The sequence below is a fragment of the Glycine max genome, chromosome 3 (assembly GCF_000004515.6).
Source record: "Glycine max cultivar Williams 82 chromosome 3, Glycine_max_v4.0, whole genome shotgun sequence".
Lineage (NCBI taxonomy): Eukaryota > Viridiplantae > Streptophyta > Magnoliopsida > Fabales > Fabaceae > Glycine > Glycine max.
This window is the reverse complement of record NC_016090.4, coordinates 30,197,915-30,210,080: the sequence shown is the minus strand read 5'-3', so window position 1 is coordinate 30,210,080 and position 12,166 is coordinate 30,197,915. Positions and strand designations below refer to the sequence as shown.

General features: G+C 32.8%; 1 protein-coding gene across 2 annotated transcripts; it reads left to right on the top strand.

Moving 5' to 3' along the window:
• Positions 1-203: 203 nt before the first annotated feature.
• Positions 204-11,659, top strand: LOC100817486 (putative ABC transporter C family member 15). 2 transcript variants are annotated; one of them, XM_003520983.4, is made up of 12 exons: positions 204-363; positions 469-548; positions 4,197-6,547; positions 6,654-6,740; positions 7,011-7,664; positions 8,082-8,246; positions 8,575-8,869; positions 9,024-9,238; positions 9,618-9,923; positions 10,345-10,408; positions 10,503-10,742; positions 11,037-11,659. In XM_003520983.4, exons 2-12 carry the CDS (start codon positions 509-511, stop codon positions 11,180-11,182), a joined length of 4,563 nt encoding a protein of 1,520 aa, XP_003521031.1. In that variant the 5' UTR covers positions 204-363; positions 469-508; the 3' UTR covers positions 11,183-11,659. The 2 variants fall into 2 exon arrangements, with proteins under 2 accessions (XP_003521031.1, XP_006576679.1); XM_006576616.4 differs by having other exon boundaries at positions 249-356.
• Positions 11,660-12,166: the final 507 nt, after the last annotated feature.

The following is a 12,166-nucleotide window of genomic DNA, read 5'->3' as shown; positions in this document are numbered from 1 at the left end:
GTTGTAATATGCTTCTCAGCTTTTGCTGTCTTTCTTTGAATGCAGAAGACCACGAACTATCCATCAAACATAACATGACAAAATCCAATTATGTAGACACGCACGTGACGTCTAACAGTCCAATTTCCTTTCTCACCACGAAAATTGACTAGAAAAATAAACAATATATATTTTGGTCTAATAATTTTCCCTTTAATAAAAGTTGTTCCTTCCCTCTTTCTATTGGTGAAAAGCACTATAGTACTCTTTTGAATCTCCCCTACTTCTCTCTCTCTCTCTCTCTATGGCACCCTTCCCTTTTTCTCTACTTCCCATGCTTGCTTCCTCTGCTCTCAAAAGCTCTATATCCATTATATGTTAGTGGTTAGTACATATATTCATGTGTGTATATATTGTTGTTATTATTACTATTATTATTATAATAACATGATGAATCTAAGGCCAATCATATGTAACACTTTCCTGCAGAACTAAAAGTAGAATTTGAGCTTCACGTTGAGAAGCAAGTATGCCTTTGGAGGATTTCTACAGGATATTTGGTGCCACAAGTAAGTTCTAACCATTACTTTCACAAGTTTCATGCACCTTTTCCTCACATCATTACATGAAACACACAAAAAAAGTTTGAAATTGATAGAAAGAGAGTAATTCATTTTAATAGTATATATATAAGTTCAAACAGAGAGAAATTATTTGAAGCAAAAGTAGTTTTCAAGTTCTTGTTATCACGGAATGCATTATGTGTGAGCATTTTACTTCACATGTTTTATTCTAATTGTGTTTTTGTTCTTCACTTGCCTGAATGACTACTCCTTGTTCTCTACAAAAAGTTTTGAAGGATTTTTCTTAGTTACGAGAGATTTTAAGATTTGATAAACAGAGGATTTTTGTGAGTTGGGGAGAGGGTAGATAGCTAACTTCTCTCAAATATTTAAAACATTTTAAGGAAATACATGTTACTGATGCATAACATGCAAATATGTAGTGTGTTTTTTATATATAAAAAAATAGAAATACATGCTAGCAACACAATAATCGGTTCATGCTGATAAAATAAACAATAATGGGTCCAAATTTCTGTAGAAGTACATGCTAGCAACACAACAATCCCGTTCTATATGCTTTTAGTTTGAGGGTAAAAAATTAGAATTCTAGTAATATAATCTTTAAAACATTCTTTAAGTTAATGATGTACTTCTTACTTAATGAGTGATATGAATGCTACTCTCTAATGATCATTCATTAAGTATATCATTAACTTTTATAGTTATGTTCTTTATATATATATATATATATTATAAAATGTGAAAACTATTTTTATATAAGAATGAAAAAAGTAATATGAGATTATATATTTTGATCTCAGTATAATTATTTTACAAAACATATTCCACTCTCAATGTCTCTTCAGTACGTATAGGAGATTTTTTTTTATCCATTTTATTTTGTTAGTAAAAAAAATTAAATTATAATTTTTCTCCTTTTCCTTATTTCTTATGCTTCATTTGGTAAAAGCAAAAGAGAATGTAAAAGAAATAAAATTAACAATAAAATTATGCGAAACTTATATTTTTACTCCCTGATTTAATTTAAAACTTTTATTATTTTTCTTTTTACTCTATCAAACATATCCTTAATCATTCAACTCACCTTATTTTTTTAAATAAAAGTTCAGATTTTCTGACGCATATGTATTATGTATTAGTAACTTTTCCTGGTGATTAAAATAATATTTTTCAACAATAATATGCTTAAGCTGGTTATTGTCTTACGTATCCAAAGTGAAGTGTAACACTTACATATGTGAATTATTAAACTCATGTCTCCCACTGAATTGCTTTCCTAGTAGGATCCACATACTAGAAATTGATTGGTTTGACATTGAAGTGACGAACCGCATGTTGTAGCTGTCAGCAACGATGTTGTCTTCGTATGTAGTAATAGGGTGGATTCATTGATCTAAGTCCTCAAATAATTTTCCACATGGTGACCTTATCTTGTTCCAAAAAACAAATTTTCATTTTTCCATCACCTTGGAAGGAGGGAAGGAAACAACACCTAAACAATTGGATTTTGAAGTTACAAAAGTTAGGTAGAGAAATTTCATGTTAGTAGTTAATTAACACCAATTTTTAATATTGGTTTTTGTTATGTGAATTATTTAAATAAAAAATAATTTTCATTTAAAATTACTCCTAGTTGTTCCAGCCTCTAGGCTTGATTGCTTGAATATTTTTTTTCAATTTCAATGTGTTTTCGAGGAGACAATACAAACATCCTTTGCTTTATTTTGTTTGTGGACACAAAAAAAAAAAAAAAAAAAACTATATTTTGTTTGTTTGTACGTTCTGTGTGTGGTAGGCATTTTGACAACTGTATGCACTGAGCGGTGATTCCAAAGCTGTATCATTATTTGTTTATTGTAAAAACCGGTGATTGTCAATTTTAACTTAGTTAATTAATGTTGTAAAAATAAACTTTGCTAATTAATGACTAAAGGACAACGATGACTTAAATATAGGACATAAATTAATTAAAGTTAGGAATCGGATCGGACAAAGTCTTTTTCACAATCATTACTGCGTAATTTCGTACGAGTGCTTTCAATTTTGACAGAAACAGTTTAAATAATATTAAAATTGATGCTCAGAGTGTAGATACACTGCATTCTTGCAGACCTAAGTCTAAATTATTTAAAAATGACTATTACCGGCTATAAAAGTCTAGTCTTTTATTCAAAGAAAAGAAAACAAACAACTAATAAGACACTGTTTTCTTATAAAAGTCTGGTCTTTTAATTTTTTAAATAAACAATAAATTGAGATTTATTTTTTAAAAACAGTCGATTAACATTCATTATTTCTTTTTATCTCTTTTATTATCATATTATATAACCTATAAAATCTACTAATATTTTTCTTTTATTTTACTCTCTCACTAGGTGTCATATAGCATATTAGATATTCATAATTGTTTTTCTTTTCAAATAGCAGCAAATTTATTTAAGTTTTGATGACAATTAAAAAAATTCATACAGATAAGTAAATGTGAGTATTTTTTTATTCATTAAGTATAGGTGAGTATATGAAGTTATGCTGAAAGACATGTGTTTAACTCGTAGTCGTAGGCTAGGGTCGATTATAATGATGTTCAATTTGGATTTATTTGGTTTGGTATGTTTAATTTATGAGTATAATTATGCATAGCTAAGTATTGTGATTTATCAAAGAAATATTAAAATTAAGGCCTCTTTCAAATAAGTTTCACTAAGAGTTATATTAATATATTATATTATTTGTATAATATTTTTATTAAAATTTTAAAATATTTTTTATTTTTATTTTACTATATCACATCAATTATTTTATCACACATTTTTTTCCTTCTTCTCTCACCCTCTTTGTTGTATAAAAATTTTGAGTTAAGTTAGTAGGAGTTTTGTTTGATTTATCTTAAAGAAATAATCACTTATTTTTATTAGCTTTATAGTAAAAAGAAATTAAAAATAAATAATTATGTTTTCCAATCAAGAGTTAGTTAGTTACCATTACATAAACGTTAGTTCTTAATTCTTTTCCTTAAAAAAATAAAAAAATAGAAAACTCTAAGCTCATAACTCAGCTATTTTCTAAGAGTACTATAGATTATGGTTTTTTTTTTTTTACTGATATAGATTATGGTTATGTTTGGATAAACTTATATTGTTAATTAATATAATAAGTGCCTCTTATAAAAAAGGTAACATGAATTATTATTTTTCGATAAAATCAATTTATGCACTCCAATTTTTGTAAAAGCTCTCTTATTTAACTTTTCCAAAAGTTGATTTTCACTTATGCATAAAATAATTTTAACTTACAAGAAAAAACTCAAAATATTTTACCTTCTTAATTTTATTTCTTAGAAATGGTTGTAGAGAAGTTTATCAACATCTTTGATCGATATTCTGTTTCTTTTTCGACACTATTGAGAAGAGTTATATCTTGCAAGTTTATAACAATGTTATTAACAACCTGTTTAAATGGTCTTTGGAATATTTTTTCATGTACAATGTCAACTCTAATTTGTCCATTTAACTTGTTTATTATTCAAAGTTTAGTCTGGGTTCAGGTATAGCATTTAACATTAACTTTTGTTTATACTATGTGACATGTATCTTTATGACATTGACATCGATGATTGTTTGACTTTGACAGAGCTCAAAAGTCCGTTTTGGACTTCATGGCAGCCCTTCGAATCACCATGCTTGTTGGAGCATGTAACTTTACCAGTGGAACTGGGGTTCTTTGTGATCTTGTTAGTCCAACTCCTAAGAAAATACATAAACCTTATCAGCAAGCAAAACAAGGTCACTGATAGTGCCAAAGAGATTGTGCATCCAACTGCAATCAAATTTGGTTTTGCTTACAAACTCAGCTTTGTTTGCACCACGTTGTTGTTGGTTGTTCATTCATCACTGCTATCACTGATTCTCAATCATGAGACTCAATGCACCTCGAAACTTCAGGCCTTCACATCAGAGATAGTTCAAGTGCTATCATGGGCAATTACTCTTGTAGCAATATGGAAGACATCAAAATCAAACACCTATTTCCCTTGGGTTCTGAGGGCTTGGTGGCTTTGCAATTTCATTTTGTGTATCATAAGCACAGCCCTTCAAGTCCACTTCAGTGTCACCAACAATGGTCAAATTGGCCTTAGAGAATGTGCAGATTTCCTTGGTTTTCTTGCTTCAACATGCCTTTTGGTTATTTCCACAAGAGGGAAGACAGGCACAGTGTTGCTTGCCACAAATGGTGCAGCATCTGAACCACTTCTAGGAGAGAAAGCTGAGAAAGAAAAACATTCAGAGTGTCAAAAGGAATCTCCATATGGAAAAGCCACTCTTCTCCAACTCATAAACTTCTCATGGCTCAACCCTTTGTTTGCAGTAGGGTATAAGAAACCCCTTGAGCAGATTGACATTCCTGATGTTGACATCAATGACTCTGCTGAGTTTCTAACATGCTCCTTTGATGAGAGCCTTAGGCAAGTCAAGGAGAAAGATGCCACTGCTAATCCATCTATCTACAAGGCAATCTACTTGTTTGCAAGGAAGAAAGCAGCAATCAATGCATTGTTTGCAGTGGTAAATGCTTCAGCTTCATATGTCGGTCCATACCTGATAACTGACTTTGTGGATTTCCTTGGAGAAAAGGGATCACACGGCTTGAAGAGTGGATACCTTCTGTCACTGGCTTTTCTGTGTGCCAAAATGGTTGAGACCATAGCTCAGAGGCAGTGGATTTTTGGTGCAAGGCAATTAGGCCTTCGCCTCAGAGCAGCGTTGATATCGCATATATATCAGAAGGGCCTGCATCTTTCAAGTAGATCGCGCCAAAGCCACACCGGCGGTGAGATAATGAACTACATGAGTGTGGATGTGCAGAGAATCACAGATTTTGTTTGGTATGTGAATGTGATATGGATGCTGCCTATTCAAATTTCTTTAGCAGTGTTCATTTTGCATACAAATCTAGGACTAGGTTCATTGGCTGCACTAGCTGCTACATTGGCAGTGATGACTTTGAACATTCCTCTAACAAAGATACAGAAAAGATACCAAGCCAAGATCATGGACGCCAAGGACAACAGAATGAAGGCCACTTCAGAAATCCTCAGAAACATGAGGACTTTGAAACTTCAAGCATGGGACAGACAATTTTCTCAAAGGATAGAAGGACTTAGGCAAATAGAGTACAATTGGTTAACGAAGTCACTGAGGCAAGCAGCATTTACTGCCTTCATCTTTTGGGGATCACCTACATTCATTTCTGTGATAACTTTTTGGGCATGCATGTTCATGGGGATTGAGCTGACAGCAGGAAGGGTCCTGTCGGCATTTGCCACGTTCCGAATGTTGCAGGATCCTATATTTAGCCTGCCTGATTTGCTCAATGTCATTGCTCAAGGAAAAGTTTCCGTCGATAGGATCGCTTCATTCCTCCGCGAGGAAGAAATCCAGCATGATGTCATTGAGAATGTTGCAAAGGACAAAACAGAATTTGACATAGTTATTCAGAAAGGGAGATTCAGCTGGGATCCCGAGTCAAAAACTCCAACCATTGATGAAATAGAGTTGAATGTTAAGAGGGGAATGAAGGTGGCAGTTTGTGGATCTGTAGGTTCTGGAAAGTCTAGTTTGCTATCAGGAATTTTGGGAGAAATATATAAACAATCTGGGACAGTGAAGATCAGTGGAACAAAGGCTTATGTGCCACAATCAGCATGGATACTGACTGGAAACATAAGGGACAACATTACCTTTGGAAAAGAGTACAACGGTGATAAGTATGAGAAGACTATTGAGGCTTGTGCATTGAAAAAGGACTTTGAGCTATTCTCATGTGGTGACATGACAGAGATTGGAGAGAGAGGGATTAACATGAGTGGGGGACAGAAGCAAAGGATTCAGATTGCTAGAGCAGTTTACCAGGATGCTGACATATACCTTTTTGATGACCCTTTCAGTGCTGTTGATGCTCACACTGGCACTCACCTCTTTAAGGTCAGTTAGATTTTCTTTATACTTCAACTATATGTAATTGTTTCATGGTATCAGTACAGGTTAAAGAAACAATTGCTTTACTAATTGTTCCATTTGTTTTCTTCAGGAGTGCCTTATGGGGATTCTCAAAGAGAAAACTATAATTTTTGTTACACACCAAGTTGAGTTTCTTCCAGCAGCAGACCTCATTCTGGTAAATGAAGTGTGAAAGTTTGTTTATTTCTTTCTTTAATCACTGGAAAGTAAATCAAATTATGTTAGTAAAAGACATCAAAATCTGTTAAACTATTCATATTGTTTAAGGGAGCTAAATGTTTGATACTAGATTTTTTAATATGTATTTACTTTTTTCCATTTTTTTATCAACAAGTATATATTATAGCAATTTTAAGTAGGATTGTGATTGTATCACATTGTCATTGTGGCTTACTATATAACAACAACTGACTCAAATGAAAACCAGGTGATGCAAAATGGAAGGATAGCACAAGCTGGAAAATTTAAAGATCTTCTAAAGCAAAATATAGGATTTGAAGTTTTAGTTGGTGCTCACAGCAAAGCTCTAGAGTCAATTATTGTGGCTGAAAATTCAAGTAGAACAAATTTAAACTCAATAGCTGAAGAAGGGGAATCTAACTTCAGCTCCAAGTCAAGTCATCAACATGACCACACACAACATGACACAGTGCAAGACAATCCTCCAGAGGGCAAAGGAAATGATGGAAAGTTGGTGCAAGAAGAGGAAAGAGAAACAGGAAGCATAGCAAAAGAAGTTTACTGGGAATATTTGACCACTGTCAAAGGGGGGATTTTGGTTCCTCTCATTCTCTTGGCACAGTCTTCATTCCAAATACTTCAGATTGCTAGTAACTATTGGATGGCTTGGGTTTGTCCCACAAGTAGTGATGCTAAGCCTATATTTGACATGAATTTCATACTACTTATTTATATGGCCCTCTCAGTTGCTGGTTCATTTTGTGTTTTGCTCCGAGCCATGATGGTGTTAAATGCCGGACTTTGGACAGCACAAACATTTTTCACAAAGATGTTGCATAGCGTGCTCCGCGCCCCCATGGCATTTTTTGATTCTACACCAACTGGAAGAATCTTGAACAGGGTGAGCATTCATATCAATTCTATTTATGTTTATTATTACTACTATAATAGTATTTCTCGACACACCCAATTTTGACCATAAAAGGGTTTCAATATGTTGGAGAATATAGAAGTCTCACATTAACCAGAACAAAAAGAACCAAAAAGTAGAGCACGCTTGAGACATTTTAGACTAAAGCGCCCCTAACTTATATACATTTTTTCTTCATTCTCACCAATGTGGGACTTGTATATTCTCTAACACAATGAAATGGACTAATGATTTTCATTGTAGAGTGCCAAAAAGTAATGTAAGAGTTCATCCATGGTTATTGGGATGTTTATTGTTATATACTTTAAAACAATTGGATTTCTCTCTGGATATTCCTTGAATTGTTCTTTTTACAATGATTCCAACACTTGAAAACTTTTATTTCAGGCCTCCACAGATCAAAGTGTGCTAGACTTGGAGATGGCAAACAAAATAGGATGGTGTGCTTTCTCAATAATACAGATTCTAGGAACTATTGCAGTGATGTGTCAGGTGGCATGGCAAGTATTTGTCATCTTCATTCCAGTAACTGGAGTCTGCATATGGTATCAAGTATGTGATCCTCTTTCCTTCTTGATCTATCTATGACAGGACAAAAAAAAAGTGAGAAACATTCCTAGTTTCAAAATTTACACAAGATGTAATACAATTTCTGAAGTTTATCATATAAACATATCAATAATGTAACAAAGTTAAACCTAAGTTATAGGAATTGGGTGTTACAAACTATGTGAAGTATATTTAAATTTTAAATCTAACATTTAATACAGAATAAGGAAGTAATAGTACTCGTCTGAAACTGAGACAAAAAATGACTATGAAATTAGTCTTTCTTTCTCACTGTCTCATCCTAACAGAAGTTGATTGATGTTTATTTCAGAGATATTATACGCCAACAGCAAGAGAACTGGCTCGCCTTGCACAGATACAAATTACTCCAATTCTCCACCATTTTTCAGAATCTCTAGCAGGAGCAGCATCAATACGAGCTTTCGATCAAGAGGGCCGTTTCATATACACAAATCTTCTCCTTGTTGATGGCTTCTCAAGGCCATGGTTTCATAATGTGTCTGCAATGGAATGGCTTTCTTTCAGGTTGAATTTACTTTCAAATTTTGTTTTTGCCTTCTCACTGGTCATGCTAGTGAGCCTCCCTGAAGGAATAATCAATCCAAGTAAGTACTAAGTCGTACTGACTACTGAGTCTTTATTTGGAAACAAATATAAATCACAATCATTCATGTTTAACTAAAACATACAAAGTGATCATCAGATAACGCACCTCTCATGAATTAAAGATTAAATTTTTCTGCATTGGATTTGTTGCAGGTATTGCCGGGTTGGCAGTAACATATGGGATCAATCTGAATGTGTTGCAAGCTTCAGTTATATGGAACATATGCAATGCAGAAAACAAGATGATATCAGTTGAAAGGATCCTTCAATATACAAATATAACAAGTGAAGCACCTCTTGTGATTGAAGACAGCAGGCCGCCAAGCAACTGGCCAGATACTGGAACAATATGTTTCAAAAATTTGCAGGTTAAAGATAGCAACAATTTAGGACATAATAACATACATATTAATTTATGTATGTTCACACACATAAGGAATATGTTATTATATGTATTAACATACATGCATACAATAACATGAGTTTAATTTCTATGTGTAAAATGTTTTACACTATCAACCAATCAGAAATTGTGATGCATATAACTTTTAAATTTTGAAGATAATTATTATAAAAGTCAACAAATTCACCACTGACAATTTCTAATTGGATGACAGTGTAAAAAGTCTTTATACTTTCGGTGCATTGACTATTTACTCATAATGTATTTCTTTCAATTACAATTTGCTTTTTATGTCCATAAGTTTTTCCTTACTTATATTCTACTATGTAATAAAATGTGTGCAGATACGTTATGCCGAACATCTACCATCTGTATTGAAAAACATCACTTGCACATTTCCTGGAAGGAAGAAAGTTGGTGTTGTAGGACGTACCGGTAGTGGAAAATCAACACTCATACAAGCCATTTTCAGGATTGTTGAACCAAGAGAAGGAAGCATTATAATTGACAATGTGGACATATGCAAGATTGGTCTCCATGACTTAAGGTCAAGGCTTAGCATTATCCCACAAGACCCTGCCTTGTTTGAAGGCACTGTTAGAGGAAACCTGGATCCACTACAGAAATACTCTGACATTGAAGTGTGGGAGGTAAATAATTTCATCAAACAGTTAGATCAAGCACATGAAAATGGAAGCCAATATATCTCTATCATAATGAGCACAGTAAAAAATATCTACTCATAAAAAATTAACCGGAAAAAAATATCCATTATTCATTGATTACATACAATACAATTTCAGATGAAAAAGAATCTCTCTCTCAAGAAAAAAAAGATCAGGTTAAAGTAAAAATTGGATTCCTATGCTTGACATTATTTGTTGTTATAGTCCCTATGTATAAAAAAAAAAAAACTACATTTTAGTCCTACATGAAAAACTATATACAAATTAGTTCTCAGCATATGCTAAGTTATAATGGTGTAAGAGTTTTTTCATTTAAGGCCAAAATGAAGTGTGAAATTTTTTCTCAAGGATTATCATCATTTACCAATGACTTTTTTATTTTCAGGCTCTAGATAAATGTCAGCTAGGTCACCTAGTAAGGGCCAAGGAAGAGAAGCTGGATTCCCCGGGTTGAATTCATCATCTTTGAACTTGCATAGTTTGATGATGCTTGTGGTACTAGAAATCATTACTAAATAAACTGACTTGAATGCTTTTTCTCAGTGGTTGAAAATGGTGATAACTGGAGTGTGGGCCAAAGGCAATTATTTTGCCTTGGAAGAGCCTTGCTGAAGAGAAGCAGCATATTAGTACTAGATGAAGCAACAGCCTCAGTGGATTCTGCAACTGATGGGGTGATACAGAACATCATAAGCCAAGAGTTCAAAGATAGGACTGTTGTCACAATAGCTCATAGAATCCACACAGTTATTGATAGCGATTTGGTTTTGGTTCTCAGTGATGGTACGTGTTTCTGTCTATCCATCTATCTGTATGTATGTATGTACGTATGCATGCATGTACGTATTTGGTTTTGGTGCTCAGTAATGGTACATGTTTCTGTCTATATATTTATGTATCTGTTTGTCTGTGTGTGTATGTATGTATGGCATTGATGAATGCTTAACTTCCAAATAAAGTCACAAACATATCATGCACAAAGGCACGCAATGACAAAAATGTAAACATGATAATGGAAGTAAAAATTTGATATGTTAGGACTGCCAAGAGAGTGCCTAATGCAATCTTATATTACAGGAAGAGTTGCTGAGTATGATGAACCATCAAAGTTACTTGAGAGAGAAGATTCCTTCTTCTTTAAACTTATAAAGGAGTATTCTGGAAGATCACATAACTTCAGCAACTTGGCAACTCAACATGTCCAAAGCAAGGAGCTATTATAGGACTTCAATGATATTAATTAATATATTGGAGAGGTAATTCTTGGGAAAACAAAGGCTCCATCTAAACTATTTCAACCACAGCTTCAATAAAACCACCAATGATACATATAAAGGGGTTTCAGGCCCCAAATGTGATGTGAAATAACATAGCACTGTTGTGGAACTTTTCCACAGCAAAAAAGGGAAATCTTCAAGTGGCTCTTCATTAGATATATGATAATGATGCATAGGCACTAGTTTTGAGCATGAAAGAGTAAACTAGGAGAGATGAGAAAGACCATCTACAAATCCAGACGGAGTTCATCAGAGCATAAGATAGCAAATAGCTAGTGACATTGAACATGAGTAGGATTAATATTATATGCATTTAGTTATGATGACTAGTAAATTGTAATAATCAGTTCCCTAGAATCTGCTAAGAAAGTGTACTTTTAATTGGCATTGGCCATATTGTACAATAGAATTAAAATTTTATCACAGGCTTTGGAATTTGGGTTGACGTGTATATACACTTTACTCAGGGCATCTCAAAATAATTATCGTCTTAGATTATTTTATATAAAGTAAAAATAATAATAAATAAATAAAAAAGACTAATAATTTTATAAAATCAACCTTATATTATTATTAATTCATTTATAGGTTTTGTTGTCCATTAATATTATAAAAGATATAACTAAAAAAAGATAATTAATGATACGTTAAATTAAAATGTAAATTATTTTCAAACATTTCTCACAATTATAATTGAATGAAATATATAATCTGAGAAAATCAATCCCTATTGAACAGGTGTCATTTATGGAGAGAAAAAATTTCCTCCCAACTTTCTCTTTCTTACTTTTCAGTTTTGAACACTTTTATTTTTTTTTTACATTTTTTCTTTTTTCTTATATGTGTCATTTTTAATTTTTATGTTTTTCTTTCATTTTACGTTTTCTTCTATTTTTCTCCTTTTAATTTGTTTCATTCTTTTATTATTTT

Excerpts from the sequence above, each read along its gene's own strand:
- LOC100817486 (XM_003520983.4), top strand. The coding sequence starts at position 509 with ATGCCTTTGGAGGATTTCTACAGGATATTTGGTGCCACAA. Across the intron at positions 549-4,196 it reads CAGGATATTTGGTGCCACAA|AGCTCAAAAGTCCGTTTTGG; the intron begins GTAAGTTCTAAC and ends TGACTTTGACAG. Across the intron at positions 6,741-7,010 it reads CAGCAGCAGACCTCATTCTG|GTGATGCAAAATGGAAGGAT; the intron begins GTAAATGAAGTG and ends AATGAAAACCAG.